Source organism: Dendronephthya gigantea, unplaced genomic scaffold (genome assembly GCF_004324835.1).
Source record: "Dendronephthya gigantea isolate DGI-Jeju-01 unplaced genomic scaffold, DenGig_1.0 000032F, whole genome shotgun sequence".
Lineage (NCBI taxonomy): Eukaryota > Metazoa > Cnidaria > Anthozoa > Malacalcyonacea > Nephtheidae > Dendronephthya > Dendronephthya gigantea.
Genome location: NW_021163042.1, coordinates 1,855,477 through 1,879,561, shown reverse-complemented (window position 1 = coordinate 1,879,561; position 24,085 = coordinate 1,855,477). Strand labels below are relative to the sequence as shown.

The following is a 24,085-nucleotide window of genomic DNA, read 5'->3' as shown; positions in this document are numbered from 1 at the left end:
TGTCATTTTCTAAAAATACCGATAAGTACAATACTAGAAGTAAAGATAACCTTAGACTTCCTAAACAGGGCCGCCGAGAGGGGGGGGGGCATTTTGCTGAATAATTTACAATTATATATAATATACAATTATGGTAGTAACGAGTTTAAGCAGTGCCAATACTACCAATACTGATTGGAAGTACCTCTGACCTCATCTAGCTCACACTGGACAATTGACTCGACTGAAGGATGCTTCGCTACTTCACGGATTACGCCTCCGTCGCCCGCCCCGATAACCAAAACCTTAAATCAAGGGAGATACAGCTCTATTAAAATCACTGCATGAATTAAAATACACAACAAATTCATTTAAAGGTGTCCATTCAAACAACCACATTACTACGGTTACTGCATGCTTATAAGCTGCTTTCCATTGTCACGTTTTTTGCACGTACGTACACGCACGTAAAAGCTTAAAACCTTCTAAGTTGTTGTGTAAAGTAATTTTATGTCATACCAAAAAACATACCAAATCATCAATAGAAGTACACGTACGTAAAAGTTTAAAACCCTCTAAGTTGTTATAGAGTAATCTAATTGGAGAAAAAACATACCAAACGTTCAATAGAATCCAACTCGTAATTTTTATAAGCGTCATTATACGTGCATGTACATCAGTACAGTACGTAGAAAAAACGCGACAGTGCCTAGATCACGTTTTTTTGCACGTACGTACACGCACGTAAAGTTTAAAATATTTCAAATGATACTTATAAAATCTACGACTGAATGAGGTTGGATTCGGGTTGGATTCTGTTGAAGATTTGGTATGTTTTTTCTGCAGTAAAATGAATGTAACAACTTAGAAGGTTTTTTAAACTATTACATGCGTGTATAGCTAAGTACGTGCAGTTTAAAACTTGTAGACTGACATAATATACAAGCTCTGTCAGTCATCCGATTATGGCTTATACACAAGTTGTCGTATAACTGATATACCTTTTTTGGATTTGGGTGCGAATTCAAAGGGAGAAAAGCTAGCATTTCTTGATAAGCAAATTCATCCTTGTTTGTAACTTGTATGACTCCATCAAGAACCAAAACATTCCCATGATCTTTGCTGAAGGAATTATGGTAGTTGGGCATTAATTTGGTTCAAAGCAGGTTATAAAATTAAAGTCTCTTTGGACCAGGATCAACCAGGATTTGGTAATGAAAAATGAAACACAACGAAATGTCCATAGTTGTTCGTATGTAAGCAGAACCAACCCACAAAATTTATTCCTGAAGTATTCACTAAATTATATATAGTTGCACCTCAAGGAGAATCTTTAAACAAAAAATACACCTTTTGAAAATCAAAATGTCTTGAAATTTCGATTTTTGCTGCAGAAGAACTTCTTCAACTTGCAAAGACATAGCTTGTCCATGGTAGAAATTGATGAATTCATAGAACCAACCGTTTTCAATTTTTGCCATTGTAAACGTTTTCTGGAATGATAATACAAATACAATATTTGTGGATGCCACTGGTTATAACAATAGGTAGGTCATTGTGATGTGACACGCATATAAACTGCATATAGGGAGAAGATGAGAGGAGGAAAATTAACACACAATAAAATTCAATTTTCACATATATATTTCCTAGTATTTCTTATGGGAGTCATAAACAGAAGCTATATATTATTACAATCAATATGTAGTTATCTCTATATCTGTGTAGGTCACACTAGTAACAACATATTTTTGGAGTCAAATTAAGTACTTTCTTAATATGCACATGTTGATTGGTCAAGAAGCAAGTTTCTTTTTAAAAATAATTTCCTGAAGGCAAGGTGATTAGTGATTACAAGCATATATTCAATCAGCCAAAGGCAAAGTAGGTTAACAAACAGGACAACCAAAGGGTACCAAAAGGACAAATTAACTAATGGTAAACTCCCACATTTGATCTATAACAGTATAGAAAAAAGGGAAACGTTTTCTGTAAGAACTTATCATCCCTTGGACACTATGGGTTTCAGGTACATGTGTAGGTTCTCATACAAAACATAAACTTCAAGGTTTTCCTGCAAGCTTGTCAGGAGGTGAAAAGATTAATTAACAACCTTTCTCAAAATAGGCATGAAAATATTCTTCAATATGTTAACTGAAAATTCTTTTTCATGCATGTGTTGAAGGACATCCTTCTCTGTATTTAGCAAGCATTAGCCAGAAAAAATGTGGACAAAATGTAGAAATTGAGTTTAAACATTTCACACGTCAGGGGTGGAGCTGTTCATTTAAATCATTTCCCTATTCCATGACATCCTAGAGGTTAATTAGGACTATATAAGCACAGGGACATTTGAACAAATTTGAAATGTTTACCCTTAAAAATTTGCTGTGTAAATAAAACTTACCAAAATATTCCAGTTTCTCCTTAGGCTGTTAGGAATTTATGTAATTAACAATTCAACATCAACTTTGCATGCGATGAATCACCTGATCAAAGCATATAAAATTCTTCCATCTTTTTTGCAACTTTATATCCCATATTGTCAAAAGCATACATTTACAACATCGGTTACTACTTGAATAGTTAGCAATTTTGGGTTAATTTTAGTTATGATTTACTCTACATAATAAATATGTATATTTATATTATTTACTCAGAGTTCCACCTGTTCCGAAGTGTCAACAATCCAAAAGACAATTCAGTAAACAGATTCAGATCAGTAGGTAGATCTCTATGAGTTCACTGATCTCTATAAGTCTCCGACCATATCTCCGACCGCGATTCTTTTAACAATGGATTTTAATGAAAGACTTCATTTTACAAGACGATTTGAAACATAAACAAAAATGGTGATGTTGACGTGTTCTTCGTACTATATCAGATCGTCGGATTAAATTTATGAAACAGAAAATTACGTTTTTGTAGCGTATTTACATCTTACATCTATTTTATGCCTTGAAACAGCGATACACTGTGGCACTGCCATGTCATCGATAAAGTTTGATGTCAATCAATAGCTAATACGATTGTACGTTGCAACCTGTCTAAAATAATCATCCACTAGTAAAATCAACTGTTATGAACGGGCAAGAAGAACCTACGAAAGTCTACACAGTTCGGGTAGGATCGCAGGAGCTTTCATTTCGCCTCGCACACGAGGATGACCCGCCACCTAAGATCAGGTTATACAATGGAAATAACTCAATTGCTATTTTCGCATTCAACAAAAGAAGTGATTCATATATTGAACTACCGAAAGATGATGTAGAAAATTTTGATCGAGCTTTAAGAGCTTTAAAGAAGTGCACATGCAGACACTCTAATAAAGTAAACCAGAGAGGTGATGAAAGACTTGATAAACAGTTGGCTAGACTTCAGAGAAGACTGGAAGAAAGGACCAGTGGAGACCAGTGTTCTTACTGTGAACAATTAGCTGATGTTGTTAATCTTGAATTTGAAGTTACTCCAAGTTCTGCTGTTGCAGGTATTTGACCAAATCATAGAATTACCATTTACTCAACAAAATACATCTTCCACGAAAAAGGTTGCCTCTGCTTTTTTATCTTTTAACAATCAACTAACAATTCTCGTAAATTGTTGTATCTTAGGGGGCATTTAGAACTATCATAAATCTAAAATGAGTAATAGCATAAACCTCCTGACCATTAAGTGCCCCTAACTAGTGCACTTGTGGATTGGGTAGAAATTGTGTGATTAGGATTTCATCCCACTTTTAATATGTTGTGTATTGAATTTCTTACTAATATTTATGTAATTTACTGTCTTGGCAATGGAAGTGTTGATAAAATAAAAGTGTTGATCGGTTCTGACTTCTGAAACGGAATTTAATTGGCTCATCTAGGTGTAACAGGAAGTTGATCAATTTTCTATCAAATGAATTGATCAACTTGAGAAAAGGAATTGGTGCAATATTTTATCAACACTTCCATTGCAACGACAATAGGTCTGGTGAACTGTTATACTTAAACACATAGGTGCAACATTCAACTTCAAACATCCCAATCCTAAAACTAATATGATGGTCAGCACCTTTTTGTTTTCTTATAGAGAAAGATACTGATGATTTGAAAATGTCAGAGCCTCAGGTAATTTAGCTGAAGTATCCTAACAATTGGAGAACAATCAGGATTTTAATAGACTTTTCAATAGTGAAAGGATAGGGCAAGATAAATGTAATATATCTTGGCTGCATCTATATGCTATAATATAGGTATTGCTTAATTGGTTAATTTATCTTGTCCACATTGATATAGATAACATCATTAGGTTCCACATCTGCAAAAATATCTTGGCAAGAGAGTGTAGTTAACAATGAACATCTGGCCAACTGTATATTTGAGCTAGAGATGTCCAAGTCTAAAAACACATCATTTCACAAAATTTACAGGTATTCAATCAAAAATATTACTGGATAGACTAGATCTGGATTGTTACCAATTAAAAGTGTTAATGACAATGATAATTAAGTGAATCTTGAGTCACCCTAACAAGAGCAAGGCTGATAAAAAACTGTGACATAATCAACGAAAGGTGTAAATTTATTTTGAAATCAAATAGATTTACTTTTTGTTTGTAGTGGTCCTGAACAATCTTTCATTGCAACAGGCTTGTTACCTGGAACCAAATATTATTTCAGGTATATGCATGGTTTAATTGCTAAAATGTAATCCCCAGAGAAGAATTCTCGAATGCTTAGAGTCAAATGTAGTGTATCACATGTGATGTTGCACTGCATGTTACAAATTACACTTTTTCATTTATTTTTATACATAATGTACAATTTTCTACTAATACTGAATTCATTTGTTTTCTTGAAATCTGTATAAACATAGACTATGTGCTGTCAAGGATACCATCAAGGGACCATTTTCTCCTGACGCCTTAATTATGAAAGAAGCCACAGCCCCATCAACCCCTGATATGCCTCATATATCTAATAAGACTAAAACTAGCCTGGCATTGAAGTGGGCCGTAAGTAAAAATTGCTGTTTTGACTACTAATGTAGTGTAAATATTTAGAATTGAAATTTTGGTAGATAGTCAAATGAACTTGAGTGGTGATAAAGCTAATAGTAATGCAATATTACTGTGCCGGTTTGATAAGATCTTTAAAGATATACTTTTTTGGATTATGTCCTAAAACATAACAAAACAAAGCTTCTTCTTCTCTCAAAAGCACCTGGGTACGTCCTAATACTAAGCTACAGCAGCTATAGGACACGGACAGTCTGTGAGTCTGCATAGCGATACAAACGTTTGAATTCAATTACGAATTCGTCCTAATGCTCTATTTTATTCCAAATGTTCAGGTTAAAAGTGATAATGGTTCACGGATAACGTCATGTGTTTTACAATGGGATAAAGGAGAGACGGATGGCCAGTTTGAGACGATATATGAGGGTCCACAAAAACAGTATAAATTTAATCACAAATTTCCTCCCAAAACGACTTGTCGGTTCCGCGTTAAAGCAATAAATATGATTGGAGAAAGGTTGGTAAAACAGTACAACGTTTAAAAGATCTAAATCACATTGCTGGCCACCGCCCTCTTTATTTAATACTCTTTTTCAATAATTGCGCCAGTTGGACATATAAATCATCAGATAATTAAATCATCAGTTGAAAATCAGTTATCAAAACGATGTGATTCGGTTTTCATGAACAACTGCAAGTTTTTTATGAACAACTGCAACTGAAGAAATGCATGGGTTGGAGAACCGTCACGGTCACTCTTACGACAATAAGCATGCATTCACCCGCCATGCATGTAACGCCTAAATTTTTTTATTTAGATTTACTTAATTCATAATTTGTTTTTCAATGATTGATTTAGTGAATTTAGCCCAGAACTTCGCTATACTTCAAGCGCTGGTGTGCCATCGATTCCAGACCCTCCTTCCTTGCTCAAGGCAACTACTAATTCATTACAACTTTCTTGGAAAAAACCAAATACTAATGGAGGTACATATCCTAAATCCCGCGTATCCGCTTTATTTTACAGAACTAGTAGTATAAATCATGGAATAGTTAGCTGGTTTAAATTTGCATGGTTATTGTCATTTGTTGATCATAAATGTCAGATTATATTGTAAATAGTTGAGTTTCAATTGCATGTACGTTAATGTTTTTAAATAAGAATTGTTTTTACTTTGTTTTACGTCAACTGTTGATGACTTTTACAGCTGATATAACGGAGTATATATTACAAATGGATGACGAGTTTCAGGTCAGATATATTGTGTTTCATTTTGACTTTTCTCTTCTATTTTTGTCATTATACATCTTTTCTTTTCTATATTTCTTCTATACCTTTTTCTGCATGTACACGTAAACGCTGTTCTAAGTATTTTGGAAATTTTCTTAATTTTTGGAAACAGGGTTATGGATTCTTACCAGTATATCGAGGGATTGAACAAACCTGCATTGTCAGAGAGAACTTGAAAAGAAATAGATCATACAAGTTCAGGGTAGGTTTTTACGTATGCACAAATGGACCCTTCTATAACTTGATATTGGCTGATATTATCTGAATGTGCGAAAAAAGAACATAAAGTCTTTGATTGGTTAAAATTAGTCATTTAAGTAGTGTGATTGTCATGAATAAGTAGTGTGTTACCCAGTTATTAAGCTTTAATTGTCTGAATAATCTCATCAATGTAAACTAACAGTATAAAAGTATGATATCAGTCCAAAATTTGGAATTTAAATACACTTAGCTATTTTTCTCTTCACACATGTTGTTTAGTTGTGTGCCATCAATGTCGAGGGTGAAAGCAAGTGGAGTAACAGTGTATCATTCACGACCAAATGCGAGGCTCCAGGTAAGTTTATGAAGTTTCGAAAACGTGCCTATACCTGTAGGTCCTTCAACAGTGCATGTAAGCAGCAACAGTGCATGGGGGATCATCACGTTAAACAACAATGTGAATATTGCATCCTATTGCCCCTAACAATCTTGTGTCCTAGCTTCTTCTTCATGCGCCTCGTCGGTTTTTTTTTAATCATTCTCCTAACATATTGATGCATGTGCAGGTCGTATGTTGCCTCCAATACTGGAAGGAAAAGTTCACACAAAATCGTTTATGGTATCGTGGGGTATGTTTTGCCTTTTGCTCCGAGAATATTATGTTCAGTTTCTTTTTACTCAAGATTTTCATGTTTATGGTTGATAGGAAGATAATTTTCTAAATGATCAAGAAGAGAAAAATGTTTAAACAAAGTTGTTTTTGAAGTTGCATTTAAATTTTCAGAATATGCAGCTTCATTTCAACTTCATTTCTATGCATTTCGTAAAGGATAGCTGCATGAGCATATGTTGATCTAATAAAATTCGTTTCTATGTAGTTCCCCCCAGTGACGATGGTGGCACTGAGATTGTTAGTTTCAGCTTGGAAGTAAACAGTGGTGCAGGTGTTTTCCCGTTGGTTATTTTGTATTTACGTACTCTATGTACCTTTGTCTGCATATTTCATTTTTTCTGCAATCTGAAATATTTATATACCTATAATGTTAGACTTGTTAGTGCAATATGATATATTACTACAATGACAATGTGTACATATGTATACAATTAATTCTTAGGCTGCACAGGTTTGTTATCTTTTGATCGAATATAATTAGGTATCGAAGTTTTAGGTTTGATAGTCATTTTGTTATTCCGATAACGACATTTGCTTTCAAGGAGGTGAATTTAAAGAGTTATACAAAGGCCTGGATACAACCTTTAAGATTCAAGATCTTTCACCTGGCCAAGCGTACAAAGTCCGCGTCTCTTGCTCGTCCTCTGAATTTAAAAGTCCGGTACGATTATGCTGCATGCTCAATACAATCCTTCTATATAAGATGGGCCCATCTATCACGGATTGACTTATATATTTTTGTCTGAATGTGATGAATTTCTCTGCATTTAGTGGTCGGATGCGACCAGCATTAAGACACTGCCAGTTATACCTGATCCACCTACTGCACCACGAAAAGTGAAGAATAGTAAACCACAAGCATATGCCATTGAACTTGAATGGGGTAATTTTTCCACAATACCAAGTGTTTCAAAATAGGCAAATCTATAACCAAGTAAATGATCCAGTTTTTTCATGTGCATTTAGCGATAGATAAATGTTGGAAAACTGTTATCACATCTATACCTTTTCCAAGAATGTTGCTCCTTAGTAAAAACCTGCATTAATATCGTATTTCTTTCTACCAGATGCTCCCAATTATGATGGTGGTGCTAATATAGCAACTTACAATGTCCAAATCAAGGCAGCTGCAGATAAAGGTGCATGAAGTAATAGTAATATTCAGTATATAGGTTTCAAGATTCAATGCAGCAATGATACGACAAGATAATCACTTTAAGGCGGTCCATTAAATTTTCTACCTGAAGAAATATAGTTGTGTGTAAATTGTTTAACTGATTCGTTGCATCAACTATTCAAAAATTTAGAGTTCCGTCATGTTTATCTTGGTTCCAAAACCTGTTGCTGTGCTACTGGCCTTGAACCGAATTGTAAATATACGTTTCGTGTACGAGCTCAAAATATAGCCGGTGTAAGTATTCGACACACCGCCATATAATAAACTATTTATTTGCCCCGCTGCGCTCGGTTTGTACAAGTGAATTGGCGCGAACTATTTAGACTATGTGCACACGGTAACGTTTTCGAGCGTTTTCATTTTCGTTTTCATGCCAAAACGGTTTCAAACATCGTCAAAAAACAATAGAAGTTGAAGCTAATTTAACATATTGAGAATATTTTCCTTTGGATAGTGTGGACAGGGCGTCAAAGCGATAGACAAGATAAAAACGATTTTGAAAACGCGCGAAAACGACGCTCGTGTGCACATAGTCTTAAACCTTCATCCGATACTGTACTTTTTCCGCACAGTCCTCGCGATCGCTTTAAGAACCTTTGTTCACATGTATTATCGATTTTTGTGCTATATTAGTGAAGGCTCTGATCCTCATTTTTTGTAAATTTGTTATGCATTATTCCTTAGGAAAGCAAGTTTTCTGATATTTCCTGTTTGAACACCGGGCCGGGACCACCAGATGCGGTAGAGTTACCCGAGATTGCGTGTCGATCCTCAAGCGCAATTAATATATCATGGAAGGTAAATGAATAGAATTTCGGTAGACTATAATCATAGGTATCGATATTTCAGTACAATGATAATCATAATAGGAACTTCTGAAGTAGAAAAAATGTTTTTGTCTATTGAGGTCCCGAGAACAAACGGAACTCCAGTTACAAGTTACCTGCTACAATATGCAGGGGATCCAAATGGACCATTTGAAAAGGTACGTTGAAATGTTGCCATGTATTCTGTTGCATTTAAAACTCTGCTGTGGCAAAGGACATAGAAATGGCACAAGCACTGCATGTGGGTGCAAAATAACCTAAAATTGTACAACGTTCTCAACGTATTGCTAATTAAGCAACGTATTGCTAACGTAAGGCAAACTCTCAACGTATCGCTCATTGTGGTGTGCTTTTCTCTGTATAGTTATATGAAGGAAGTACGAATAAATACGAAATGAAAAGAAATATTTTGCCTTCAACGACGTACTTCTTCAGAGTTCAGGTGATTTGATTCGTAGAGCGGTTCATGTATCAATACATCCTTTTAAGAATTTTTGCCTTGAGTGGTTGCACTTGGCATCTGAGAGTCTTAAATCATATTATCCTTCTAGGCGTGTAGTGTTGCAGGATGCAGTGACTGGAGTGATGTCTCCTCGTGTCATACGTCTGCTGCTCCTCCTGCACAAGTTCATGATTTAATACTGGTAAGATTAAATGTAAAAATTTGACTGACTTCATATAGCTTACAAACAAGACATTTTCTTAACCCACTACTCTTGGGAACAACCCTGAAATTTTGTGCCTGACTCCTACATACTATAGGCAATTCGTTAAGATTTCCTTGTACCTCCACCAGCTTGGTCGTTCAGCAACTTCATTAAGGATTGGATGGAAAAGACCTCATCACAATGGGGCTGCTGTTGTTTCTTATAACATCGATATCGCTGGCCATAAATTGCTCTCATATGTACCGGAGGTGTTTGAAAATGATAATAAAGATAGCGCTAGTGATGGTGAGACATTGGCTTACACTATTACAGATCTACAACCGAACACGCAATACAGGTAATAATGTATAGGTTAATGTAGTTTGTGTCAACGGTCAGGTGTTGTATTGTGCTGTGCATATTATACTGACACTAAATACTGAAGCAATTATTCCCCAATTAAGCCGCGATTACCGATGTTTAGGTTCCGTGTTCAAGGAGTTAACAAGTCAGGTTGTGGAATTTTCAGGTAAACAAGTTTTTGACATATAGAAATAATATGTAATGTTGTGGTTTGGAATTTAACTAGAAAGCTTACAAATACTCTAGGGGTATCAATGAATGCCCTCCAATTTTCGGAAGGCTCCTGAATCATGATTATAGCCGGCAGCCGGTATAGGTGTCTTGCACTAGTGCTTGGTACGGTACTGTACGGTAAGGTACCTGTTCGTGGCTGTGCACGACATTCGAAAATTTTAATAAAGAATAATTCGGGTCATCACAAGAAATTCAAGACATTAATTACCGACACGCCAGGATTTAGCAATCAAAGATGTCGGTCTTGTTATAATAGAATTTATAATATGAAAGGCACTTGAAATAATTCCAAATTAAAGCAACTTCTATCTTACATAATGCAGTTTAAGACGTATTGCAATGACAATTTTTTCATATATTTGTTTTACCTTGAACAGGTTCCCCAATAATGTCACTTCAGCGACGCGTTAGCTACCTGCTAACCGTAAATTATATTGTTACCAAATTTCTTTGCGTACCGTTAGTTTGGTATTCATTTTCACATTCTCCCTACTCTTGGGAAAATTTGCCGAGTTCATTTCACACGTAGTACATCTTCTACTACATTCACAAGGAACTTCAATGAGATTTTACGATCGTATCTCGTTTGCATTTCATTTTCAAAAAAACGATAATCGATATTTGGAAGATGTAACGGTAGCCATTTTGAATTTTCATATTTTTTTCGGTTGGCCGCTGTATGAGTGTCGGCTCAAATGGCCTGCTTTTTGGCGATGCTGGACGCACGGTAACGAAAATAGTCTGGACCATATATGATATATCTATATTCTTTTTCCATTTACTGGTTTTAGTTCTGTCGTCACTGCGACAACAGGAAAAATCCCCCCTTCTGCACCTGTCTTGAATACGGTGAACTGTTCTTACCAAAGTATCAAACTTCGTTGGTCTTTTCACCGCCCGCAGAGCGATGTTAGTGAGTTGACATATGAACTGCAGATGGGATCAAACGAAACTAGGTAAAACTATACTTTAATCTTTCTGAAAAGTAGCTATAACAGTATCCAGCCATACATGAACTATTCACTCTTTTTTTCTAACTGCAATGACAATGATTATTAGTTTCGAGACGGTGTTCAAAGGTTCAGCTGCAGTATCGCACAAAGTTGGTAAACTCCAAGAACAGACAATGTACAGTTTTCGTATTCGAGCTGCAAATGAAGCTGGTTATGGTCCGTACTCTGAGATTTTTTCATGTCAGACCACTGTCCAACCTCCACCGGTAATTAAAGGTAGGTTCTTATTGGACATTAGGCGCATAAAACTTGATATACTTTCGTTGAGCTGTAAGTTTCGCTACTTGCATGTAGTCGTGATTTCGTTGCAGTATGGAAAAATGATAAATGATTTGGTATAGATTTTTTATATTCCATTACATTTAGGATTATGTTATTCCAATTTGAGCAAAAACTCTGTGACCCTTTCTTGGAAAGACGTTCCTCATATGAAAGCAACAGATAGTATAACCTATACTTTACTCGGAAAGAGAAAAGAGAACAGTGAATTGGAACAGGTAGGCCGCGCCTATTTTGTAATTAAATTCAACTAAAAAAAAAAAACAACCCAAAATTAGGTTTCAGTATCTTGAAGCTAATTGGAAAAAGCGCCCAACACGTACTCGACTTTCGTGAAAATTTGTGGTAATATTCATCCACCGTTTTTCAGCTTTATGAAGGAAAGAAGACAAGCTTCACGTTTGATGATGTGATTTCCGAAAAAACGTATCGTTTTCAAGTTTGTGCAGTACGTACTTTGGCGAATGGCACGAAAATTCAAAGTCCGTGCTGTCCTATCCTATCGTTGACTATTCCTTCAGAACAAAAACAAGAGATATCAAGTCCATCTAAAAGCAATTCTTCCAAAGAAATCGATTCACAACCAAGAGAACTTTCTGAGAGGCAATTAGCTGGTATATTTTTCGTGGTGTTTGCTTTTATTGTTCTTCTTATTTCATTGCTTGTGTTCTTCCTTCTTAGTTGAAGATTATAATTAAAAAAAGGCATCTTTTATTATAAATATATATTAAATTATATCTATAATTCCAACACGGAAACAATATATAAATATAACTGTTGTGAGATTAGTTTTGTGATGATAATTACTATAAACTCTGATTTGATTCAATGTTTGGAAACGTGAAGCTTCTCCCTGAAAGCACTTTAATTTTCCATGGAAATCTAACTTATCCATAGAATATTGCTTTTGTTTGTTACTTCGAAGCGTTTTCTCCATAAAAGCATGTACCCTCTCCTTAGAACGACGCGTTTTCTTCATATAAGACGCAGTATTCCCCTTGAAGAGCGCGACATTTATTTGATACGCCCCAATGGGGGACCTCTTCTCCTAATAGGCATGAAGCCTGTGCCGTTTCCGTGAACGAAGCGTTGACGCCAGTGACAATTCAATAACTACCTCAGGCCAAAATAGTCTTCGTGGCCTAACGAATAAGGCTGTCTCTATTCTAAATCACGGGACTCGAACCCGCAATCTTCGGCTTAGGACCAGTTTTCTCTATTTAAATAATCTTTTTACCGTTTCTTCAACTGATACCTAACCGATAAGACGTCGCCATCTTAAGCCGAAGATTGCGAGCTCGAATCCCGTCGGAGGTGCATGTTCTGCATATTTTTACCGTTCCTTCAAACGATGAATGAAAAGCCATTACTTCTATATCTCGCACCGCGTTTGAAGATTCTATAGATTCAACCACCCGGAAACAGCCTTCGTGGCCTAACGGATAAGTTGTCGGCTTTCTAATCCGAAAATTACGGGCTCGAATCCCGTCGGAAGTACATGTTCTGCATCCTTTCACCGCTACTTCTTCAGTCGACGGATGAAAAGAAATTATTTTACATTTAAAGGCTTTTCTGCTTCTCGCATCGCAAGAGAAGATTCTAAAGCTACCACAAACAAGAGGCAGCCTTACAACAGGTACAAGTTCTGCATCTTTTTACTGGTTTCTTCAAATGATGAATGAAAACTAATTACTTTAAATTTAAAACCTTTTCTATATCTCGCATCGCCAGTGAAGATTTTTTAGCTACCATAACCCAAACACAGCCCATCGTGACCTAACGGATAAGGCGTCGGCTTTCTAAGCCGAAGAATGCGGGTTCGAATCCCGTCGGAGGTACAAGTTCTGCATCTTTTTATAGTTGGTCCAAAGGATGAATGAAAAGCAATTACTTTAAATTTATAGCCTTTTCTATATCTCGCATCGTCAGTGAAGATTTTTAGCGGATTTAGATTGCGGGTTCGAATCCCGTCGAAGGTACATCTTTTTACCGTTCGTCCAAAGGATGAATGAAAAGCAATTACTTTAAATATATAGCCTTTTCTTATCAGTATACCATGCATCGTCAGAGAAGATTTTTTATCTACCATAACCCAGAGACAGCCTTCGTGGCCAAACGGATAAGGCGTCGGCTTTCTAAGCCGAAGATTGCGGGTTCGAATCCCGTCGGAGGTACATGTTGTGCATCTTTTTACCGTTTATCCAAAGGATGAATGAAAAGCAATTTACTTTAAATTTATAGCCTTTTCTATATCTCGCATCGTCAGTGAATATTTTTTAGCTACCACAACCCAGACACAGCCTTCGTGGCCTAACGGATAAGGCGTCGGCTTTCTAAGCCGAAGTTTGCGGGTTCGAATCCCGTCGGAGGTAAATGTTCTGAATCTTATTACCGTTCGTCCAAAGGATGAATGAAAAGAAATTACTTTAAAGATATAGCCTTTTCTATATCTCGCATCGTACTTGAAGATTTTTTAGCTACCACAGCCCAGACAAAGCTTTCGTGGCTTTCTAAGCCGAAGATTGCGGGTTCGAATCCCGTCGGAGGTACATCTTTGGCATCTTTTTACCGTTCGTCCAAAGGATGAATGAAAAGCAATTACTTTAAATTTATAGCCTTTTTTATATCTCGCATGGTAAGTGAAGATTTTTTAGCTACCACACAACAGACACAGCCTTCGTGGCCTAACGGATAAGGCGTCGGCTTTCTAAGCCGTAGATTCCAGGTTCGAATCCCGTCGGAGGTACATGTTGTGCATCTTTTTACCGTTTATCCAAAGGATGAATGAAAAGCAATTTACTTTAAATTTATAGCCTTTTCTATATCTCGCATCCTCAGTGAAGATTTTTTAGCTACCACAGCCCAGACACAGCCGTCGAAGCCTAACGGATAAGGCGTCAGCTTTCTAAGCCGAAGATTGCAGGTTCGAATCCCGTAGGAGGTACATATTCTCCTTTATTTTACCGCTCCCTCAACTGATGCATGAAAATAAATTACTTTACATTCATAGCCGTTTCTATCCTTTGCATTGCCCGTGAAGATTCTAAAGCTACCACACCCCAGACACAGCCTTCGTGGCCTAACGGATAAGGCGTCGGCTTTCTAAGGCGAAGATTGCGGGTTCGAATCCCGTCGGAGGTACATGTTGTGCATCTTTTTACCGTTCGTCGAAAGGATGAATGAAAAGCAATTACTTTAAATATATAGTCTTTTCTATATCAGTATGCCATGCATCGTCAGTGAAGATTTTTTATCTACCACACCCCAGACACAGCCTTCGTGGCCTAACGGATAAGGCGTCGGCTTTCTAAGCCGAAGATTGCGGGTTCGAATCCCGTCGGAGGTACATATTCTCCTTTATTTTACCGCTCCCTCAACTGATGCATGAAAATAAATTACTTTACATTCATAGCCGTTTCTATCCTTTGCATTGCCCGTGAAAATTCTAGAGCTACCACACCCGTTACGCAGCCTTCGTGGCCTAAGGGATAAGGCGTCGGCTTTCTAAGCCGAAGATTGCGGGTTCGAATCCCCTCGGAGGTACATCTTTGGCATCTTTTTACCGTTCGTCCATAGGATGAATGAAAAGCAATTACTTTAAATTTATAGCATTTTCTATATCTCGCATGGTTAGTGAAGATTTTTTAGCGACCACACCCCAGACACAGCCTTCGTGGCCTAACGGATAAGGCGTCGGCCTCCTAAGCCGAAGATTTCGGGTTCGAATCCCGTCGGAGGTACATGTTGTGCATCTTTTTACCGTTCGTCGAAAGGATGAATGAAAAGCAATTACTTTAAATTTATAGCATTTTCTATATCTCGCATGGTTAGTGAAGATTTTTTAGCTACCACACCCCAGACACAGCCTTCGTGGCCTAACGGATAAGGCGTCGGCCTCCTAAGCCGAAGATTGCGGGTTCGAATCCCGTCGGAGGTACATGTTGTGCATCTTTTTACCGTTCCTCGAAAGGATGAATGAAAAGCAATTACTTTAAATTTATAGCATTTTCTATATCTGGCATGGTTAGTGAAGATTTTTTATCTACCAAACAACAGACACAGCCTTCGTGGCCTAACGGTTAAGGCGTCGGCTTTCTAAGCCGAAGATTGCGGGTTCGAATCCCGTCGGAGGTACATGTTCGGCATCTTTTTACCGTTACTTTAAATGATGAATGAAAAGCAATTATTAAGAGGGAGCCATTAATAACCAAGAGGCAGCCTTCGTGGCCTAACGGATAAGGCGTCGGCCTCCTAAGCCGAAGATTGCGGGTTCGAATCCCGTCGGAGGTACATGTTGTGCATCTTTTTACCGTTCCTCGAAAGGATGAATGAAAAGCAATTACTTTAAATATATAGGCTTTTCTATATCAGTATACCATGCATCGTCAGTGAAGATTTTTTATCTACCACACCCCAGACACAGCCTTCGTGGCCTAACGGATAAGGCGTCGGCTTCCTAAGCCGAAGATTGCGGGTTCGAATCCCGTCGGAGGTACATGTTGTTTATCTTTTTACCGTTCGTCGAAAGGATGAATGAAAAGCAATTACTTTAAATTTATAGCATTTTCTATATCTCGCATGGTTAGTTAAGATTTTTTAGCTACCACACCCCAGACACAGCCTTCGTGGCCTAACGGATAAGGCGTCGGCCTCCTAAGCCGAAGATTTCGGGTTCGAATCTCGTCGGAGGTACATGTTGTGCATCTTTTTACCGTTCGTCGAAAGGATGAATGAAAAGCAATTACTTTAAATTTATAGCATTTTCTATATCTCGCATGGTTACTGAAGATTTTTTAGCTACCACACCCCAGACACAGCCTTCGTGGCCTAACGGATAAGGCGTCGGCCTCCTAAGCCGAAGATTTCGGGTTCGAATCCCGTCGGAGGTACATGTTGTGCATCTTTTTACCGTTCGTCGAAAGGATGAATGAAAAGCAATTACTTTAAATATATAGCCTTTTTTATATCAGTATACCATGCATCGTCAGTGAAGATTTTTTATCTACCACACCCCAGACACAGCCTTCGTGGCCTAACGGATAAGGCGTCGGCTTTCTAAGCCGAAGATTGCGGGTTCGAATCCCGTCGGAGGTACATATTCTCCTTTATTTTACCGCTCCCTCAACTGATGCATGAAAATAAATTACTTTACATTCATAGCCGTTTCTTTCCTTTGCATTGCCCGTGAAGATTCTAAAGCTACCACACCCGTTACGCAGCCTTCGTGGCCTAACGGATAAGGCGTCGGCTTTCTAAGCCGAAGATTGCGGGTTCGAATCCCGTCGGAGGTACAAGTTCTGCATCTTTTTATAGTTCGTGCACAGGATGAATGAAAAGCAATTACTTTAAATTTATAGCCTTTTTTATATCTCGCATGGTTAATGAAGATTTTTTAGCTACTTCACCACAGACACAGCCTTCGTGGCCTAACGGATAAGGCGTCGGCTTTCTAAGCCGAAGATTGCGGGTTCGAATCCCGTCGGAGGTACATCTTTGGCATCTTTTTACCGTTCGTCCAAAGGATGAATGAAAAGCAATTACTTTAAATTTATAGCCTTTTTTATATCTCGCATGGTAAGTGAAGATTTTTTAGCTACCACACAACAGACACAGCCTTCGTGGCCTAACGGATAAGGCGTCGGCTTTCTAAGCCGAAGATTGCAGGTTCGAATCCCGTCGGAGGTACATGTTGTGCATCTTTTTACCGTTTATCCAAAGGATGAATGAAAAGCAATTTACTTTAAATTTATAGCCTTTTCTATATCTCGCATCCTCAGTGAAGATTTTTTAGCTACCACAGCCCAGACACAGCCGTCGAAGCCTAACGGATAAGGCGTCGGCTTTCTAAGCCGAAGATTGCAGGTTCGAATCCCGTAGGAGGTACATATTCTCCTTTATTTTACCGCTCCCTCAACTGATGCATGAAAATAAATTACTTTACATTCATAGCCGTTTCTATCCTTTGCATTGCCCGTGAAGATTCTAAAGCTACCACACCCCAGACACAGCCTTCGTGGCGGATAAGGCGTCGGCTTTCTAAGGCGAGATTGCGGGTTCGAATCCGTCGGAGGTACATGTTGTGCATCTTTTTACCGTTCGTCGAAAGGATGAATGAAAAGCAATTACTTTAATATATAGTCTTTTCTATATCAGTATGCCATGCATCGTCAGTGAAGATTTTTATCTACCACACCCAGACACAGCCTTCGTGGCCTAACGGATAAGGCGTCGGCTTTCTAAGCCGAAGATTGCGGGTTCGAATCCCGTCGGAGGGACTTATTCTCCTTTATTTTACCGCTCCCTCAACTGATGCATGAAAATAAATTACTTTACATTCATGCCGTTTCTATCCTTTGCATTGCCCGTGAAAATTCTAGAGCTCACCCGTTACGCAGCCTTCGTGGCCTAAGGATAAGGCGTCGGCTTTCTAAGCCGAAGATTGCGGGTTCGAATCCCTCGGAGGTACATCTTTGGCATCTTTTTACCGTTCGTCCATAGGATGAATGAAAAGCAATTACTTTAAATTTATAGCATTTTCTATATCTCGCATGGTTAGTGAAGAATTTTTAGCGACCACACCCCAGACACAGCCTTCGTGGCCTAACGGATAAAGCGTCGGCCTCCTAAGCCGAAGATTTCGGGTTCGAATCCCGTCGGAGGTACATGTTGTGCATCTTTTTACCGTTCGTCGAAAGGATGAATGAAAAGCAATTACTTTAAATTTATAGCATTTTCTATATCTCGCATGGTTAGTGAAGATTTTTTAGCTACCACACCCCAGACACAGCCTTCGTGGCCTAACGGATAAGGCGTCGGCCTCCTAAGCGAAGATTTCGGGTTCGAATCCCGTCGGAGGTACATGTTGTGCATCTTTTTACCGTTCGTCGAAAGGATGAATGAAAAGCAATTACTTTTATATAGCCTTTCTATATCAGTATACCATGCATCGTCAGTGAAGATTTTTTATCTACCACACCCCAGACACAGCCTTCGTGGCCTAACGGATAAGGCGTCGGCTTTCTAAGCCGAAGATTGCGGGTTCGAATCCCGTCGGAGGTACATATTCTCCTTTATTTTACCGCTCCTTCAACTGATGCATGAAAATAAATTACTTTACATTCATAGCCGTTTCTTTCCTTTGCATTGCCCGTGAAGATTCTAAAGCTACCACACCCGTTACGCAGCCTTCGTGGCCTAACGGATAAGGCGTCGGCTTTCTAAGCCGAAGATTGCGAATTCGAATCCCGTCGGAGGTACATGTTGTGCATCTTTTTACCGTTCGTCGAAAGGATGAATGAAAAGCAATTACTTTAAATTTATAGCATTTTCTATATCTCGCATAAGATTTTTTAGCTACCACACCCCAGACACAGCCTTCGTGGCCTAACGGATAAGGCGTCGGCCTCCTAAGCCGACGATTGCGGGTTCGAATCCCGTCGTAGGTACATGTTGTGCATCTTTTTACCGTTCGTCGAAAGGATGAATGAAAAGCAATTACTTTAAATATATAGCCTTTTCTATATCAGTATACCATGCATCGTCAGTGAAGATTTTTTATCTACCACACCCCAGACACAGCCTTCGTGGCCTAACGGATAAGGCATCGGCTTTCTAAGCCGAAGATTGCGGGTTCGAATCTCGTCGGAGGTACATCTTTGGCATCTTTTTACCGTTCGTCCAAAGGATGAATGAAAAGCAATTACTTTAAATTTATAGCCTTTTTTATATCTCGCATGGTTAGTGAAGATTTTTTAGCTACCACACAACAGACACAGCCTTCGTGGCCTAACGGATAAGGCGTCGGCTTTCTTAGCCGAAGATTGCGGGTTCGAATCCCGTCGGAGGTACATGTTCGGCATCTTTTTACCGTTACTTTAAATGATGAATGAAAAGCAATTATTAAGAGGGAGCCATTAATAACCAAGAGGCAGCCTTCGTGGCCTAACGGATAAGGCGTCGGCCTCCTAAGCCGAAGATTGCAGGTTCGAATCCCGTCGGAGGTACATGTTGTGCATCTTTTTACCTTTCGTCGAAAGGATGAATGAAAAGCAATTACTTTAAATATATAGCCTTTTCTATATCAGTATACCATGCATCGTCAGTGAAGATTTTTTATCTACCACACCCCAGACACAGCCTTCGTGGCCTAACGGATAAGGCGTCGGCTTTCTAAGCCGAAGATTGCGGGTTCGAATCCCGTCGGAGGTACATCTTTGGCATCTTTTTACCGTTCGTCCAAAGGATGAATGAAAAGCAATTACTTTAAATTTATAGCCTTTTTATATCTCGCATGGTTAGTGAAGATTTTTTAGCTACCACACAACAGCACAGCCTTCGTGGCCTAACGGATAAGGCGTCGGCTTTCTAAGCCGAAGATTGCGGGTTCGAATCCGTCGGAGGTACATGTTGTGCATTTTTACCGTTCGTCGAAAGGATGAATGAAAGCAATTACTTTAAATTTATAGTTTTCTATATCTCGCATATTTAGTGAAGATTTTTTAGCTACCACACCCCAGACACAGCCTTCGTGGCCTAACGGATAAGGCGTCGGCCTCCTAAGCCGAAGATTGCGGGTTCGAATCCCGTCGGAGGTACATGTTGTGCATCTTTTTACCGTTCCTCGAAAGGATGAATGAAAAGCAATTACTTTAAATTTATAGCATTTTCTATATCTCGCATGGTTAGTGAAGATTTTTTATCTACCACACAACAGACACAGCCTTCGTGGCCTAACGGTTAAGGCGTCGGCTTTCTAAGCCGAAGATTGCGGGTTCGAATCCCGTCGGAGGTACATGTTCGGCATCTTTTTACCGTTACTTTAAATGATGAATGAAAAGCAATTATTAAGAGGGAGCCATTAATAACCAAGAGGCAGCCTTCGTGGCCTAACGGATATGGCGTCGGCCTCCTAAGCCGAGGATTGCGGGTTCGAATCCCGTCGGAGGTACATGTTGTGCATCTTTTTACCGTTCGTCGAAAGGATGAATGAAAAGCAATTACTTTAAATATATAGCCTTTTCTATATCAGTATACCATGCATAGTCAATGAAGATTTTTTATCTACCACACCCCAGACACAGCCTTCGTGGCCTAACGGATAAGGCGTCGGCTTTCTAAGCCGAAGATTGCGGGTTCGAATCCCGTCGGAGGTACATCTTTGGCATCTTTTTACCGTTCGTCCAAAGGATGAATGAAAAGCAATTACTTTAAATTTATAGCCTTTTTTATATCTCGCATGGTTAGTGAAGATTTTTTAGCTACCACACAACAGACACAGCCTTCGTGGCCTAACGGATAAGGCGTCGGCTTTCTAAGCCGAAGATTGCGGGTTCGAATCCCGTCGGAGGTACATGTTGTGCATCTTTTTACCGTTCGTCGAAAGGATGAATGAAAAGCAATTACTTTAAATTTATAGCATTTTCTATATCTCGCATGGTTAGTGAAGATTTTTTAGCTACCACACCCCAGACACAGCCTTCGTGGCCTAACGGATAAGGCGTCGGCCTCCTAAGCCGAAGATTGCGGGTTCGAATCCCGTCGGAGGTACATGTTGTGCATCTTTTTACCGTTCCTCGAAAGGATGAATGAAAAGCAATTACTTTAAATATACAGGGTGTATCAAAAAAAAGGTAATCCAACTTCAACACGCTATTGTACGTGAACTACTCAGTCTATGAACGAATTTTTTTCACATCCGGAAAGATCAGGCTTTTAACTATCGGATGACATGTTTTTTAATACCAAATGGTGAAAAAATGAGCAAATAGGAGGCTGATAAAAAGTGTTAGTCAAAATGCATATTTTCACCTTTGAGCCTAATTAAAGCAGTGCATAACAAAAGAAAAAAACAATTAATCACAACATGTCACAGCTTGCACTGGTTTTATGCCGCATTGCTTAGAATGTTCTCCTGATGTGATTTATTCCTACTTAATATGCATATGCGGGTAGTTTATTCAAAAGCAAAATTCTTCATTTAAATCCCAAGAGAGTTAATTTTCAATGGTTTTAGTCCCAACTCTCAGAGGTGAAAATATGCGATTTTGACTAACACTTTTTAGCAGCCTCCTATTTGCTCATTTTTTCACCATTTGTTATCAAAAACATGTCATTCGATGGTTAAAAGCCTAACCTTTCGGAATGTGAAAAAAATTCGTTAATAGAATGAGTAATTCACGTACAATAGCGCACCAAAGTTGGATTACCTTTTTTTTGATACACCCTGTATAGGCTTTTCTATATCAGTATACCATGCATCGTCAGTGAAGATTTTTTATCTACCACACCCCAGACACAGCCTTCGTGGCCTAACGGATAAGGCGTCGGCTTCCTAAGCCGAAGATTGCGGGTTTGAATCCCGTCGGAGGTACATGTTCTGCATCTTTTTACCGTTTATCCAAAGGATGAATGAAAAGCAATTTACTTTAAATTTATAGCCTTTTCTATATCTCGCATCGTCAGTGAATATTTTTTAGCTACCACAACCAAGAGGCAGCCTTCGTGGCCTAACGGATAAGGCGTCGGCCTCCTAAGCCGAAGATTGCGGGTTCGAATCCCGTCGGAGGTTCATGTTCTGAATCTTTTTACCGTTCGTCCAAAGGATGAAAGAAAAGCAATTACTTTAAACATATAGCCTTTTCTATATCTCGCATCGTCAGTGAAGATTTTTTAGCTATCACAGCCCAGACACAGCCTTCGTGGCCTAACGGATAAGGCGTCGGCTTTCTAAGCCGAAGATTGCGGGTTCGAATCCCGTCGGAGGTACATGTTCTGCATCTTTTTTACCGTTCCTTAAAATGATGAATGAAAAGCTATTATTTTAAATTTAAAGCGTTTTCTATATCTCGCATCGCCAGTGAAGATTTTTTAGCTACCACGACCAAGTGGCAGCCTTCGTGGCCTAACGGATAAGGCGTCGGCCTCCTAAGCCGAAGTTTGCGGGTTCGAATCCCGTCGGAGGTACATGTTCTGCATCTTTTTACCGTTCATCCAAAAGATGAATGAAAAGCAATTTACTTTAAATTTATAGCCTTTTCTATATCTCGCATCGTCAGTGAATATTTTTTAGCTACCACAACCCAGACACAGCCTTCGTGGCCTAACGGATAAGGCGTCGGCTTTCTAAGCCGAAGATTGCGGGTTCGAATCCCGTCGGAGGTACAAGTTCTGCATCTTTTTATAGTTCGTCCACAGGATGAATGAAAAGCAATTACTTTAAATTTATAGCCTTTTCTATATCTCGCATCGTCAGTAAATATTTTTTAGCTACCACAACCAACACACAGCCTTCGTGGCCTAACGGATAAGGCATCGGCTTTCTAAGCCGAAGATTGCGGGTTCGAATCCCGTCGGAGGTACAAGTTCTGCATCTTTTTATAGTTCGTCCACAGGATGAATGAAAAGCAATTACTTTAAATTTATAGCCTTTTCTATATCTCGCAACGTCAGTGAAGATTTTTTAGCTACCACAACCCACACACAGCCTTCGTGGCCTAACGGATAAGGCGTCGGCTTTCTAAGCCGAAGATTGCGGGTTCGAATCCTTTCTGAGGTACATGTTCTGCATCTTTTTACCGCTACTTTAATTGATGAATGAAAAGCAATTATTTTAAATTTAAAGCGTTTTCTATATCTCGCATCGCCAGTGAAGATTTTTTAGCTACCACAACCAAGAGGCAGCCTTCTTGGCCTAACGGATAAGGCGTCGGCCTCCTAAGCCGAAGATTTCGGGTTCGAATCCCGTCGGAGGTACATGATCTGCATCTTTTTACCGTTTATCCAAAGAATGAATGAAAAGCAATTTACTTTAAATTTATAGCCTTTTCTATATCTCGCATCGTCAGGGAATATTTTTTAGCTACCACGACCCAGACACAGCCTTCGTGGCCTAACGGATAAGGCGTCGGCTTTCTAAGCCGAAGATTGCGGGTTCGAATCCCGTCGGAGGTACAAGTTCTGCATCTTTTTATAGTTCGTCCACAGGATGAATGAAAAGCAATTACTTTAAATTTATAGCCTTTTCTATATCTCGCATCGTCAGCATATATTTTTTAGCTACCACAACCAACACACAGCGTTCGTGGCCTAACGGATAAGGCATCGGCTTTCTAAGCCGAAGATTGCGGGTTCGAATGCCGTCGGAGGTACAAGTTCTGCATCTTTTTACTGTTCCTTTAAATGATGAATGAAAAGCAATTATTTTAAATATAAAGCGTTTTCTATATCTCGCATCGCCAGTGAAGATTTTTTAGCTACCACAACCAAGAGGCAGCCTTCGTGGCCTAGCGGATAAGGCGTCGGCCTCCTAAGCCGAAAATTGCGGGTTCGAATTCCGTGGGAGGTACAAGTTCTGCATTTTTTTATAGTTCGTCCAAAGGATGAATGAAAAGCAATTACTTTAAAT

The 24,085-nt window shown here is 38.9% G+C and overlaps 2 protein-coding genes and 43 non-coding genes across 50 annotated transcripts in view; 44 read left to right on the top strand and 1 right to left on the bottom strand.

The window, feature by feature from the left end:
- Positions 1–10,838, bottom strand: part of LOC114524882 (spermidine synthase-like) — a 40,222-nt gene extending 29,384 nt beyond the window's left edge. For 4 of the 6 annotated variants that reach the window (XM_028546094.1, XM_028546095.1, XM_028546092.1 and 1 more), the window contains exons 1-4: positions 2,387–2,666; positions 1,330–1,472; positions 981–1,101; positions 192–284 (exon numbers count right to left, since the gene is read on the bottom strand). In XM_028546094.1, coding sequence (XP_028401895.1) covers positions 192–284; positions 981–1,101; positions 1,330–1,460 — 345 coding nt within the window. In that variant the 5' untranslated portion in view covers positions 1,461–1,472; positions 2,387–2,666. Of the gene's footprint in view, positions 1–184; positions 285–980; positions 1,102–1,329; positions 1,473–2,386; positions 2,667–10,758 lie in introns of those variants that run through there. The other 2 variants (XM_028546096.1, XM_028546097.1) reach the window with 2 other exon arrangements.
- On the top strand, positions 2,821–12,431 carry LOC114524881 (fibronectin type-III domain-containing protein 3A-like). The gene is made up of 26 exons (XM_028546090.1): positions 2,821–3,466; positions 4,051–4,088; positions 4,257–4,390; positions 4,580–4,639; positions 4,836–4,974; positions 5,313–5,494; positions 5,837–5,964; positions 6,186–6,229; positions 6,381–6,470; positions 6,749–6,824; positions 7,036–7,098; positions 7,348–7,413; positions 7,685–7,803; positions 7,914–8,025; positions 8,210–8,281; positions 8,450–8,553; positions 9,004–9,117; positions 9,227–9,304; positions 9,511–9,588; positions 9,698–9,790; positions 9,943–10,151; positions 10,278–10,322; positions 11,182–11,346; positions 11,450–11,619; positions 11,770–11,900; positions 12,053–12,431. The coding sequence occupies exons 1-26, from the start codon at positions 3,061–3,063 to the stop codon at positions 12,365–12,367; spliced, it is 3,231 nt and encodes a 1,076-aa protein (XP_028401891.1). The 5' UTR covers positions 2,821–3,060; the 3' UTR covers positions 12,368–12,431.
- A 1,352-nt stretch (positions 12,432–13,783) lies between these two features.
- Trnar-ucu lies at positions 13,784–13,856 on the top strand. The gene has a single exon. It is a non-coding gene; the product is annotated as a tRNA-Arg (tRNA).
- A 125-nt stretch (positions 13,857–13,981) lies between these two features.
- Positions 13,982–14,054, top strand: Trnar-ucu. The gene has a single exon. It is a non-coding gene; the product is annotated as a tRNA-Arg (tRNA).
- A 696-nt stretch (positions 14,055–14,750) lies between these two features.
- Trnar-ucu lies at positions 14,751–14,823 on the top strand. Its single transcript has one exon. It is a non-coding gene; the product is annotated as a tRNA-Arg (tRNA).
- A 132-nt stretch (positions 14,824–14,955) lies between these two features.
- On the top strand, positions 14,956–15,028 carry Trnar-ucu. Its single transcript has one exon. It is a non-coding gene; the product is annotated as a tRNA-Arg (tRNA).
- Positions 15,029–15,152: 124 nt separating this feature from the next.
- Positions 15,153–15,225, top strand: Trnar-ucu. The gene has a single exon. It is a non-coding gene; the product is annotated as a tRNA-Arg (tRNA).
- Positions 15,226–15,349: 124 nt separating this feature from the next.
- Positions 15,350–15,422, top strand: Trnar-ccu. Its single transcript has one exon. It is a non-coding gene; the product is annotated as a tRNA-Arg (tRNA).
- A 124-nt stretch (positions 15,423–15,546) lies between these two features.
- Positions 15,547–15,619, top strand: Trnar-ccu. Its single transcript has one exon. It is a non-coding gene; the product is annotated as a tRNA-Arg (tRNA).
- A 124-nt stretch (positions 15,620–15,743) lies between these two features.
- Positions 15,744–15,816, top strand: Trnar-ucu. Its single transcript has one exon. It is a non-coding gene; the product is annotated as a tRNA-Arg (tRNA).
- Positions 15,817–15,899: 83 nt separating this feature from the next.
- Trnar-ccu lies at positions 15,900–15,972 on the top strand. The gene has a single exon. It is a non-coding gene; the product is annotated as a tRNA-Arg (tRNA).
- Positions 15,973–16,104: 132 nt separating this feature from the next.
- Trnar-ccu lies at positions 16,105–16,177 on the top strand. Its single transcript has one exon. It is a non-coding gene; the product is annotated as a tRNA-Arg (tRNA).
- Positions 16,178–16,301: 124 nt separating this feature from the next.
- On the top strand, positions 16,302–16,374 carry Trnar-ccu. The gene has a single exon. It is a non-coding gene; the product is annotated as a tRNA-Arg (tRNA).
- Positions 16,375–16,498: 124 nt separating this feature from the next.
- On the top strand, positions 16,499–16,571 carry Trnar-ccu. The gene has a single exon. It is a non-coding gene; the product is annotated as a tRNA-Arg (tRNA).
- A 132-nt stretch (positions 16,572–16,703) lies between these two features.
- On the top strand, positions 16,704–16,776 carry Trnar-ucu. Its single transcript has one exon. It is a non-coding gene; the product is annotated as a tRNA-Arg (tRNA).
- Positions 16,777–16,900: 124 nt separating this feature from the next.
- Positions 16,901–16,973, top strand: Trnar-ucu. Its single transcript has one exon. It is a non-coding gene; the product is annotated as a tRNA-Arg (tRNA).
- A 124-nt stretch (positions 16,974–17,097) lies between these two features.
- Trnar-ucu lies at positions 17,098–17,170 on the top strand. Its single transcript has one exon. It is a non-coding gene; the product is annotated as a tRNA-Arg (tRNA).
- A 124-nt stretch (positions 17,171–17,294) lies between these two features.
- On the top strand, positions 17,295–17,367 carry Trnar-ucu. Its single transcript has one exon. It is a non-coding gene; the product is annotated as a tRNA-Arg (tRNA).
- A 517-nt stretch (positions 17,368–17,884) lies between these two features.
- Positions 17,885–17,957, top strand: Trnar-ucu. Its single transcript has one exon. It is a non-coding gene; the product is annotated as a tRNA-Arg (tRNA).
- A 314-nt stretch (positions 17,958–18,271) lies between these two features.
- On the top strand, positions 18,272–18,344 carry Trnar-ccu. Its single transcript has one exon. It is a non-coding gene; the product is annotated as a tRNA-Arg (tRNA).
- Positions 18,345–18,468: 124 nt separating this feature from the next.
- On the top strand, positions 18,469–18,540 carry Trnar-ccu. Its single transcript has one exon. It is a non-coding gene; the product is annotated as a tRNA-Arg (tRNA).
- Positions 18,541–18,668: 128 nt separating this feature from the next.
- Positions 18,669–18,741, top strand: Trnar-ucu. The gene has a single exon. It is a non-coding gene; the product is annotated as a tRNA-Arg (tRNA).
- Positions 18,742–18,865: 124 nt separating this feature from the next.
- Trnar-ucu lies at positions 18,866–18,938 on the top strand. The gene has a single exon. It is a non-coding gene; the product is annotated as a tRNA-Arg (tRNA).
- A 116-nt stretch (positions 18,939–19,054) lies between these two features.
- Trnar-ccu lies at positions 19,055–19,127 on the top strand. Its single transcript has one exon. It is a non-coding gene; the product is annotated as a tRNA-Arg (tRNA).
- A 132-nt stretch (positions 19,128–19,259) lies between these two features.
- Trnar-ucu lies at positions 19,260–19,332 on the top strand. The gene has a single exon. It is a non-coding gene; the product is annotated as a tRNA-Arg (tRNA).
- A 124-nt stretch (positions 19,333–19,456) lies between these two features.
- Trnar-ucu lies at positions 19,457–19,529 on the top strand. The gene has a single exon. It is a non-coding gene; the product is annotated as a tRNA-Arg (tRNA).
- Positions 19,530–19,612: 83 nt separating this feature from the next.
- Positions 19,613–19,685, top strand: Trnar-ccu. Its single transcript has one exon. It is a non-coding gene; the product is annotated as a tRNA-Arg (tRNA).
- Positions 19,686–19,817: 132 nt separating this feature from the next.
- On the top strand, positions 19,818–19,890 carry Trnar-ucu. Its single transcript has one exon. It is a non-coding gene; the product is annotated as a tRNA-Arg (tRNA).
- Positions 19,891–20,012: 122 nt separating this feature from the next.
- On the top strand, positions 20,013–20,084 carry Trnar-ucu. Its single transcript has one exon. It is a non-coding gene; the product is annotated as a tRNA-Arg (tRNA).
- A 119-nt stretch (positions 20,085–20,203) lies between these two features.
- On the top strand, positions 20,204–20,276 carry Trnar-ccu. Its single transcript has one exon. It is a non-coding gene; the product is annotated as a tRNA-Arg (tRNA).
- Positions 20,277–20,400: 124 nt separating this feature from the next.
- Positions 20,401–20,473, top strand: Trnar-ucu. The gene has a single exon. It is a non-coding gene; the product is annotated as a tRNA-Arg (tRNA).
- An 83-nt stretch (positions 20,474–20,556) lies between these two features.
- Positions 20,557–20,629, top strand: Trnar-ccu. Its single transcript has one exon. It is a non-coding gene; the product is annotated as a tRNA-Arg (tRNA).
- A 132-nt stretch (positions 20,630–20,761) lies between these two features.
- Positions 20,762–20,834, top strand: Trnar-ucu. The gene has a single exon. It is a non-coding gene; the product is annotated as a tRNA-Arg (tRNA).
- Positions 20,835–20,958: 124 nt separating this feature from the next.
- Positions 20,959–21,031, top strand: Trnar-ucu. The gene has a single exon. It is a non-coding gene; the product is annotated as a tRNA-Arg (tRNA).
- A 124-nt stretch (positions 21,032–21,155) lies between these two features.
- Trnar-ccu lies at positions 21,156–21,228 on the top strand. Its single transcript has one exon. It is a non-coding gene; the product is annotated as a tRNA-Arg (tRNA).
- Positions 21,229–21,978: 750 nt separating this feature from the next.
- Trnar-ccu lies at positions 21,979–22,051 on the top strand. The gene has a single exon. It is a non-coding gene; the product is annotated as a tRNA-Arg (tRNA).
- A 125-nt stretch (positions 22,052–22,176) lies between these two features.
- On the top strand, positions 22,177–22,249 carry Trnar-ccu. The gene has a single exon. It is a non-coding gene; the product is annotated as a tRNA-Arg (tRNA).
- Positions 22,250–22,373: 124 nt separating this feature from the next.
- On the top strand, positions 22,374–22,446 carry Trnar-ucu. Its single transcript has one exon. It is a non-coding gene; the product is annotated as a tRNA-Arg (tRNA).
- Positions 22,447–22,571: 125 nt separating this feature from the next.
- On the top strand, positions 22,572–22,644 carry Trnar-ccu. The gene has a single exon. It is a non-coding gene; the product is annotated as a tRNA-Arg (tRNA).
- A 125-nt stretch (positions 22,645–22,769) lies between these two features.
- Positions 22,770–22,842, top strand: Trnar-ucu. The gene has a single exon. It is a non-coding gene; the product is annotated as a tRNA-Arg (tRNA).
- Positions 22,843–22,966: 124 nt separating this feature from the next.
- Positions 22,967–23,039, top strand: Trnar-ucu. Its single transcript has one exon. It is a non-coding gene; the product is annotated as a tRNA-Arg (tRNA).
- A 321-nt stretch (positions 23,040–23,360) lies between these two features.
- Trnar-ccu lies at positions 23,361–23,433 on the top strand. Its single transcript has one exon. It is a non-coding gene; the product is annotated as a tRNA-Arg (tRNA).
- Positions 23,434–23,558: 125 nt separating this feature from the next.
- Positions 23,559–23,631, top strand: Trnar-ucu. The gene has a single exon. It is a non-coding gene; the product is annotated as a tRNA-Arg (tRNA).
- A 124-nt stretch (positions 23,632–23,755) lies between these two features.
- Positions 23,756–23,828, top strand: Trnar-ucu. Its single transcript has one exon. It is a non-coding gene; the product is annotated as a tRNA-Arg (tRNA).
- Positions 23,829–23,952: 124 nt separating this feature from the next.
- Positions 23,953–24,025, top strand: Trnar-ccu. Its single transcript has one exon. It is a non-coding gene; the product is annotated as a tRNA-Arg (tRNA).
- Positions 24,026–24,085: the final 60 nt, after the last annotated feature.